General features: G+C 46.8%; 1 protein-coding gene and 1 long non-coding RNA gene across 3 annotated transcripts; one reads left to right on the top strand and one right to left on the bottom strand.

Moving 5' to 3' along the window:
* The first annotated feature begins 2,353 nt into the window (after window positions 1-2,353).
* LOC135398019 (uncharacterized) lies at window positions 2,354-4,805 on the top strand. Its single transcript, XR_010423954.1, has 4 exons — window positions 2,354-2,786; window positions 3,397-3,544; window positions 3,618-3,759; window positions 3,918-4,805. It is a non-coding gene; the product is annotated as an uncharacterized LOC135398019 (long non-coding RNA).
* Window positions 3,880-6,205, bottom strand: LOC135398018 (uncharacterized). 2 transcript variants are annotated; one of them, XM_064629470.1, is made up of 6 exons: window positions 6,050-6,205; window positions 5,928-5,982; window positions 5,726-5,835; window positions 5,285-5,427; window positions 4,579-4,645; window positions 3,880-4,057 (listed from the first exon to the last, which is right to left on the bottom strand). In XM_064629470.1, the coding sequence occupies exons 1-6, from the start codon at window positions 6,177-6,179 to the stop codon at window positions 4,053-4,055; spliced, it is 510 nt and encodes a 169-aa protein (XP_064485540.1). In that variant the 5' UTR covers window positions 6,180-6,205; the 3' UTR covers window positions 3,880-4,052. The 2 variants fall into 2 exon arrangements, with proteins under 2 accessions (XP_064485540.1, XP_064485539.1); XM_064629469.1 differs by having other exon boundaries at window positions 3,880-4,645.
* Between the last annotated feature and the right edge of the window lie 2,901 nt (window positions 6,206-9,106).

The following is a 9,106-nucleotide window of genomic DNA, read 5'->3' as shown; positions in this document are numbered from 1 at the left end:
AGTAGCAGCACAACATCGCTCACATACATTGAAAACACCGGCTCTCTGCGGACTCTCGCTTTCAACCACAAGGAGCATAAATGTTGGAAGAACTCGCGCGTTACTTAACACGTACTCAACCAGCAAGCCAAATCTATCTGTTTCTTTTCACTCATCCCATCTGTCCCAACACCACAAAACGTAACACCGCCTACAGCCGCCATCATGTCAGCAGCGTCCTGCGCCGCCAACGCAACGCATCGGGTTTTCAGGGTTTTCCGCCGCCGCCGCCGCCGCCCTTCTGTATCGGTCAGGGTTTCGAAATACGCAACCGGGCCTTAGCCCATCACTCAGGGACTGAAACCGAAACGAATACCGATTCAGTTACGGTTCAGTGTCAGAACTCTGAATACGGTTACGGTTACGGGATTCGCCGTTTTAATATGGCGGTTACCGGTAACCAAACAGCTGAACTGGTATTTTTTTTTCTCTTTCTCTAGGATGTGTAGGCTGCGTGGCTGTCGCAAAATGAGCTACAAAGCACAAACGAGTAAAAATGAAGACATTTATCGTTTGCAGAGAATGTTATTCGAAAAGCCTGACCGGCTCTTTGCCTGGCTAACCTTTCCCTTTTTTTTTTATAAGCATACCCCCCCCCTCCCAATTAGCAGCACGTGCACTACCGCTATGTATGCGACAACGTCTCGAACTGTTTCCTCTTTACTTTGAGGAGAAGTGCAGCCATCATATGATGAAGAGATCTACTTCAACAGAAGAACGTACAACACCACTAGTCAGAGTTGTAAAGCAATGCAAATATCGCATCCAAAGTTGATAGGGTTCACGCTTGAACCGACTCGTATGAACCGGTAACCGAAATCACATTTTTCGGTTCAGGTTATGATTTCGGTTAATTGCGCTTGCATTCTGGTTATCGTTCAGGAAGATATTTTGGTTTCAAGCGGTTTTCGGTTCCGTTCCCGTCTCAGTCCCTGCGCGCTTCCACTTACGTGACGAGCAGTGGCGTAGCCACGGGGGGGCTAGGGGGGGGCTCGAGCCCCCCCCCTACCTGCCACGGGCCGACCCACGCAAACCGTGCAAATCCGAGGAGAAAATGCTATATGGGCGGGAGGGGGGGGGGACCAATGTGACGATCGCGAAAGTTCTTGTTCCCGGCGTCTATCTACATCTTTAAATGATTTTCAAAGTATGAGCCTTTCAAAATACTTCCGTTCTGGAATCTGGTGACACGGCCTCATGACAGCCTAAACGTAATCGCATTGTGAACGTTCAAATCAATTATGCTAGAGTTGCATCTCCTATCTTGCGGTATGCCCAAGTATCCCAGGCAAAAATCTGGACTGGTTCCAGAATGGTTCCATTTGAATGTGGATGGCCCCGGAATGGTTCCAGTTGAATCTTAATGGTCCCAGATGGATTCTCAAGTGGGGTGGCTGGTTCCACATTGGTGAAATCAGTGGTACCACTCTGGCCTCAAATGGTTCCAGAACTTACAGTGGGAGCCTCGCAGGTACCATTTTGTTCCCACAATGGTCAATTGAACCACTTGAGATTCCAAGTTGGGCAGCTTCCCCCTTTGAGATCCGTTAGGGGAAGAAGTGTCCACTCTTGCCATATACCCTTCTGTTTTTTTTTATTTTTTGTTGCTTTTTTAGCCATTATTTTGATGTATTTTAGCACACGTATGATCTATATTTCTTGTTTTTTATCCGTTTACGTCTTCGATAAAATATATGCCAGCATTATGCATTATGCATTATCCCAGCGAAAGTCGAACGTGATAAGCCGTGCCTGTTTTATCTCTTTCTGCGATGTCGGGGAGGGCTGGGTTTCCAACCTCCTTTCGTCGGACTGACAAAGATTGCGCTGAAAAATTCATCGTGCGCTATTCTGTGCGACCTCCGTAGAGCATGATGTTCGGCTATTTTTTCCGATGGGATAGCTCCTGAATATCCCTGCCAATTATCACTAATTTGACTAAATTAGACACGCTCTTCACATTGGTGGGGCAAAAAAGTGACCTTTACTAGGCAAATTTCCGACTTAAGCTCGCAAACATTTACATAATTAAACTTACGTTACACGACATTCACATGAGGAGGTGGCAAAAACCCATTAAAGGGACGGTCGCATCCGGGAACGTGGGCATGAAACTGTTACCATGATGTTCCGCATCCTCCGACAACCTACTTGGCGATTTTTCTCTCGCGAGAATTGTTTAGTTATTTCACAATCATATTTTGAATTTCGCGCGGCCTCTACGGCGGCGAGCGTCGCAGCAACAGCGACATCGTTGTGACGTGCATCGGACCATGACGCGACGGACGAATCAGAGCGTAGTCGGTCCTCGAGCTTCTCCGTCGAAGTTTGTGTCTGAGACCGTCTGCTTCGACTTCATGATATACGTCCATATTTCACGTGTTTCCCTGTGATATTTTCTCCCAAAGGAGATTGTATCATGTCTACGAGTACAGGAACGAGATGTTATGTTCCTGGCTGCATGAATTCGTCGGCGGCCAACCCGGAACTAACGTTTCACCGACCGAGGGACAATGACACAAAACGAAAATGGGAGGCGGCCATCGCCAGCAGATATCCTGCTATGGAGAAAGAACGTCGTGTTCCGCACCATATGTTCTTCGCACTCCTCTGACGAAGCTTATCTGGAGACAGACATCATGCAGGTTCGCCTCGGGTTTGCTCCAAAACGAAGGCGGCTAAAACCTGACGCTATGCCCACGTTGTTCCCGGAACAAGTGGAAAGCCTTGACATGCCCAGTGACGAGGTAAGCTTTTAGTTCAGTCCGAGAGCGGTATAGTGTAATATATATAGCAGTATAGTGTGCAGTTAGGCAGTCGTGATTTCCAAACAGAACTATCCAACAACCAATACTATTTATTGGCCGGCAAATGTGCACATTGCGGGACATCGACGGCACAACCATAACGAGACTGAAGATGCGGTTATTATCCCCTCACATGGCGCGTGTAAAGTGTCTGCTTCGAGTGCTTTCATATGTATCTATTTCTCTTTCTTAAACACTGTATTTCTATTACTGGCTCAGTCAGGCAGCATGATGGAGTCTGCTCCATTTGGTATGTCAACAACAATATATCTTCTCTTATAGCATTGGTAGTGCGCGTGTTGTCTGTCAGTAGTAGCCTGCCTAGCAGTAATATATAGTGATAGTATCTTTTATAATATGTATAGAGATTGCTTTCATTAATAAAGGAATATATCTCATGGCTCTGGGCAGATAACGATATCATTCAAGATGATGGTTGGTTAGGAGCGTGCTATGCGGTGAAGTTCATTTTTAAGAGTGTAGTTGCTGTCATGCTCCTAAAGTGCTACACAGTTTTGTGGCCATTTCACACTTTCTCCTTTTCTTTTAGACTATACGTCAATCCTCATTGGCGAGGTGTCGTCTCGCATAGAAAAACACCTAAAGGAGCCTGTTTTTGTGGAAATTGGACCACCACGTGCATCAACATATGGTGAAAGACCAGCTTTGGCACAAGCTGTGGAAAAGCACCAGGCCAGGTATGTGAGCTGTTTGCCACCTGCATACTATGGCCACTAGTCGTTCAATTACACTTTGCACTTTTCTTCTTAGGTTCCGGAAGTGAGGACTGTGACCACCTCACACGCTGACACTTCAGACCTTTCAGAAACCATGACAAAGAAGAAAAAGAACAAAAAAAAGGCCCTTTTCAGGGCCACCCAATGCTTTACACAGAGACAAGTGTTGCTTTATGGTAAACCCAATTTGCATGCTAATATATGAAACCAGTTTTACATATTCATACAACTAAAGTATTGTGGCACTACCTAGACTGTTTAGAAGTAAAGGTGTTGGAAAAATGGCAGTATCGAACTAATTGAAATCAGTTTTTATTTTTTTTATTTTTTTCAGAAGAAGTCTTGAAGGACCTGCAACAATGCTGAGGTCATGAGAGCTCTGGAATATTCACCAACAGTGGTGGCACCCAACAGGAGGTCTCAGCTACGCCGCTTTCCTGGCTTGTATTTTATGTACGGAGTACATTCCCTAACCTAGAGAGTGAGATTCGTTCATTTCACTCTACATGCCAAAATAAGTGTTTTTCAACAGCTTTGCGTGGTATAGGGGAAGGATTGCTAGCGGGGATGTAGTAAGATGTGGTTGTATCCCGTGGGTCCTTCCTTGATCTTTTACACCCGGTGATAACACAATAGCCAACAGAATTGAGCATAAAATATTGCTACAGTGTTCTATCTTTGCCACCAAATAAGCCCAACATGTATCTACAGATTCCGACAAAAGTTCCAACAGAACACAGGGTTGGCATGTATTTCTTCTTAGAACTGCCACCTAAGCCGCAAAATTCGTCCGTAGCTGACACACTGACAGGTGGGCACCTTGGTAGCCTAGCCACATATTTGTAATTGCATCCACACCAGTTCGCTGATACGGCGTCAGTCCTGTGAGGAAGTATGTCAACCCTCTGTTCTGTAAGCTTTTGAAGGAATATGTAGATACTTATGAGGTGGCATAACTGTGCCAGATATTTTGTCTTCCTACTGCGCACACTGACATGTGGGAAGCATCGCGGTGGTCTTGAATGAAGTTCTGTTCACAGCTGTCGAAGAAGGGTCATATGCCTGAAAGAGGTAAGGTAATGATAGGAACAAGACTCATAATGTACCATGTTCACTTTTTTTTTCAAGTTTTATCCGGGGCACATCAGCACTGTATTACGTCAAAGCTATAATGTCATAAAAAGCTTTTAGGTACACAGGCATAACATGTTGTGTAATATGACTTATTTTTCACTCCAATACATGGTTTGTGTGAATTATTTATCTGTAATAAATGAAGTTCTAGAACCTGTCCATGATTCATTGTAATCAAATAATTGCATGGTACTATAAAAGAAGGTAATAAAAACTGCACCAAAAACACCACATCTGGCTGTTCTTACCCACGCTCAAACAACAGAGGAGTGTCAAGTCAGCTGATATTTGCAACGGTGAACCAACGTAAGATTTGTTGATTGGAGTTTGTCTACTTTTTGGTTATGCTGTAGGAGTGTTTTTTCAAAAGCATCACTTCAGATTATTTCCTTGTGAACCTTCATAGTCACTGAGTTTACTCCAAAGCCAACACAGTTTCCATGTACAGAACATGACAATTGTGGAAAATTATTTCGAATAGGGTTTAAAAAATTACATGCAGCTCCAAGAACAAAAAACAAAATCCTATCAATCACACTTTGCACTGCAGACATGGCAGAAGCTTACCTGAAACGTACTGATGTTGTTAATATCCATAATATGACTGTGACTATAGTGTCCTCTGATTAGGTGTAAAGCACACACTGGAATTTGGATACTGTTTCTGGGGCCCAGCTTGCAATGACTAATATGATGTAAGTAGCAGGCATCTGTTTTGGAACAGACAAAGAGTGACAGAAAATTAATGCTGCATGTACTTGACTACCATAAAAATTACACGGCATATATAGCGTGTACACGGTGTAGCTCTGATCACGAACTAAGTCTGCTGTTAGAACAAGAAAGCTCTTCAAAACTACACCGGTGCACGTGAAATCATTACGTGCTTAGTCCACCCCCTTTTATCCGGACTGGATACGAGCATTTCCGTCGGGAACTGTGGTCCGCACAAACGGGGGAAGACTGTACTTCGGAGGATATAGCGTAAAAGCTTGTGCACCACTGAACCTGTTGTCCCTTGAATACAGAAGCTGCATCCGGTGATCGCATCGGCAACACGAGGCGTGTAGACTACCAGCAGCTCTCTCTGAACGCAAAGCTCGTTGAAGTGTGGGTACCTGCGTTTTCACACAGAGCAGATATCTGGCTCACAGAACTGCAGCAGGTGCTCATCCATGCTTCTCCGGTATTACAGCAGTCGCAGAAGTACCTGTCATTGCCAAGTGGACCTGTGAAGCCGGTGTGCGGAAAGGTTCGTCGTACGCCTGCGGTCCGGTAATGAAACGTACCTCAAACTGCGTGTTGTCGTGAAGCTCACGTCCAATATCTCACCTCTATCACGAGCAGGATGAAGTGGTAGCGGGTCTGTCGAATATGGGTCATCGTCTACCACCACTTCATCGATGGTGGCTTCTTCAAAATCGCTTGACAGCGACGCGACATCCCTTTCTAATTCCGACATGATAGCAGACAACTGGAGATGGCGCCTTGCAGACGCCCGCCTGCCAGCTGTGCCGGGAGGCGCGCCCTCATTGGCGCAGTCTGATCATGTGTCTCCTTTGGTCCGGATGACGTTTTCGTGGCTCTCCGGAGAGGGAATCCCGGAATACTTTCAATACGCGTCGTCTGCTCTTGTCATGAGTTACATCAAACTGCACAGGAACAACGCCACCAATTCGCGTCGGGTTTGCGGCGCTATTATCAGTGATAAAAAGGGAGTGAAACGGCACTTTAGATTCGGAACCGACCGGACCGGATGCGACCGTCCCTTTAAGAACAAATGACCGCATGACTCTAGGTGGTGTAGTTTTTTTATTATAATTCAATGACACGTTTTCTGGGACACCCTGTATGTTTTATTTCAGGAGCTAGAGGAACCTGAGAAACATGGTTAAGACGAGTATAAAGATTAGGATCGTTTGGTGAAGAGGAAAATGGTACATGCCGCGACCTACATGGACGGAGGTGTCATCTTCTCTGCGAAAATACAGGTGTGAGGTGGTCAACAAAACGCTATGTTCCCTGTTGTCCGTGAGTCCATCGCAAATTCAACACAAGCACATGCCTCGTCTGAACGCTGTGAGTGATTACCCGTGTGCGACTTCGTACGTGAGAGATGTATCGATTATTTCTTTATCCTTAGTGTATGCTCATAGCAGAATAAACAATATTTACTTCAACAGTATGTGCTTTTCTATGCATTACTTTCGGTCATGCATTTAGTGGTCCCATATGCTAAGTGGTCCGATCCTAGACCACTTAGCAGAGGGGACCACTGGATAAATTCCATTGGTTCCACTTCAAGTGGCACCTCCGTGAAACTGGTTCCACTTTTAACTGGTCCCAGCCAGTGAATGGTTCCACATTCCAAGTGGTTCCTGTCCGATAATCCACTTCGAAGTGGTCCCACTCCAGATTTTTGCCTGGGATGCGTGTGGTGGCACACCCAGTATCAGCGGGGGGCTCGGAACTGGGGCTGGTATTCGTATCGAGCCCCCCCCCCCCTACCTTGGAGGTCTGGCTACGCCACTGGTGACGAGCATCATAGGTTTCGCTGCTGGATCTCCAATGAGCTGATTCGGTTTTTACAGCGATAGCTGTATGAAGGAACTTGTTTGTGAAACACGGTGCGGTATCAAATAAAGTATCTTATACTGCTAGGAGATGCGCTCGCGTCAAGCGCCTGGATGCTTATTGGCTGTACCACCGCCAGTGGCGTAGCCACGGGGGAGGGGGGAGGGCTAGGGGGGGCTCGAGCCCCCCCTACCTGCCACGGACCGACCCACACAAATCGTGCAAATCCGAGAACATAATATATGGGAGGGGGGGACCAGTGTGACTATCGCGAAAGTTCGTGCAGTTCATGGCGTCTATCTAAGAAGCACTCTTGAATGTTCTTCGAAGTATGAGCTTTTCAAAATTCTTCCAATCTCGTGACACCACTTCATTGGTCATGACAGCCTATACATGTAATCGTACTGTGAACGTCTAAATCAACTATTTTCGTTCCCTTTTTTAATCCTCAGTTTGCAGTGTGCACAAGTATGTGTGTGTTGTCGACACAGAATCAGCGGGGGGGGGCGAGTTTTCGTATCGAGTCCCCCCTACCTTTGAGGTCTGGCTACGCCACTGACCACCGCACGACGAAAGAAGAAATACCATACATGTAAAGTATGTCCCTACAAAGCGTGTACAGGAGTCGATATTGTACATTACACGTCAATATAGACGCCGAAAATATTGTCACGAAGCGAAATGGGTCGGCGAGTCGTCGAATAAACAGCGAATGGTTTATTAGACTACTTGGTAGCAAAACACAAGAGTGATAGCTCTCTGAACACAACTGAGTCCAAAGAATGAATACTCCAGCTTGGAGCGCACAAGCATTTAAGCGTCGCGCCGAAAAGTCTAGAAACAGCACGTGCGTTTGCCAGAGAGCAGGCGATGTGTCTGTAAGCTTCTTGCTTCTTCTTCAGCATGCGCCGGGATGAGATGTACCGTTTCGTGCCTGCCCTGGAAGTTTCGCGATGATGATTCGTGGCATTGCCCCCTCCGTAGACGGGGCATCGTCTCGATGCCGTTTCTTCTCCTTCTCTTTTTTTTTCATGTTGTTTCCTTCCAGCCAGTCTTCAGCGCTACCTGCTGTAGTACGGCTTGAGTCGAACGACGTGAACTATTTCAGTCCTCGGGGGTCGTCGAGAGGGAACGCTGCCCTCAGGTCTCCAATGCGTCGAAGTACTTTGTAGGGACCGAAGTACCGCTTCAGTAGCTTCTCGCTCAGGCCTCGTCGTCGAATCGGCGTCCAAACCCATACCAAGTCGCCTGACTGAAGCGCACGTCTCGTCGGCGCAAATTGTATCTTCTTTCATCGACGCGTTGTTGTTGACCAATCCGTAGTCTGGCCAGCTGGCGGGCTTCTTCTGCTCGCTGTGTGAAGTCCAGAGCGTCGTTTTCCACATCACTGGGTTCGTGGGGCAGCATCGCGTCTAGCATAGTCGATGCGTCATGGCCGTGTGCAAGGCGGAACGGTGTGAATCCCATTGTTTCCTGGACAGCCGTGTTATAGGCGAACGTGACGTAAGGCAGTATTTCGTCCCATGTCTTGTGCTCGACGTCGACGTACATCGAAATCATGTCGGCAAGGGTTTTGTTTAGGCGTTCGGTGAGCCCGTTCGTCTGCGGATGGTACGCCGTTGTCCTCCGGTGAGCGGTGTGGCTGAGTCGAAGGATTTCTTGTGTTAGCCTGCTTGTAAATGCCGTTCCCCTATCGGTGATTAAGGCGGTCGGAGCTCCGTGCCGTAGTACGATGTTCTCGATGAAGAACTTCGCCACTTCTGTTGCTGAGCCCTGTGGAAGTGCTTTAGTCTCAGCATAGCGTGTCAGGTAGTC

The sequence above is a fragment of the Ornithodoros turicata genome, chromosome 6 (genome assembly GCF_037126465.1).
Source record: "Ornithodoros turicata isolate Travis chromosome 6, ASM3712646v1, whole genome shotgun sequence".
Lineage (NCBI taxonomy): Eukaryota > Metazoa > Arthropoda > Arachnida > Ixodida > Argasidae > Ornithodoros > Ornithodoros turicata.
This window is presented reverse-complemented; position numbering and strand designations above follow the sequence as displayed.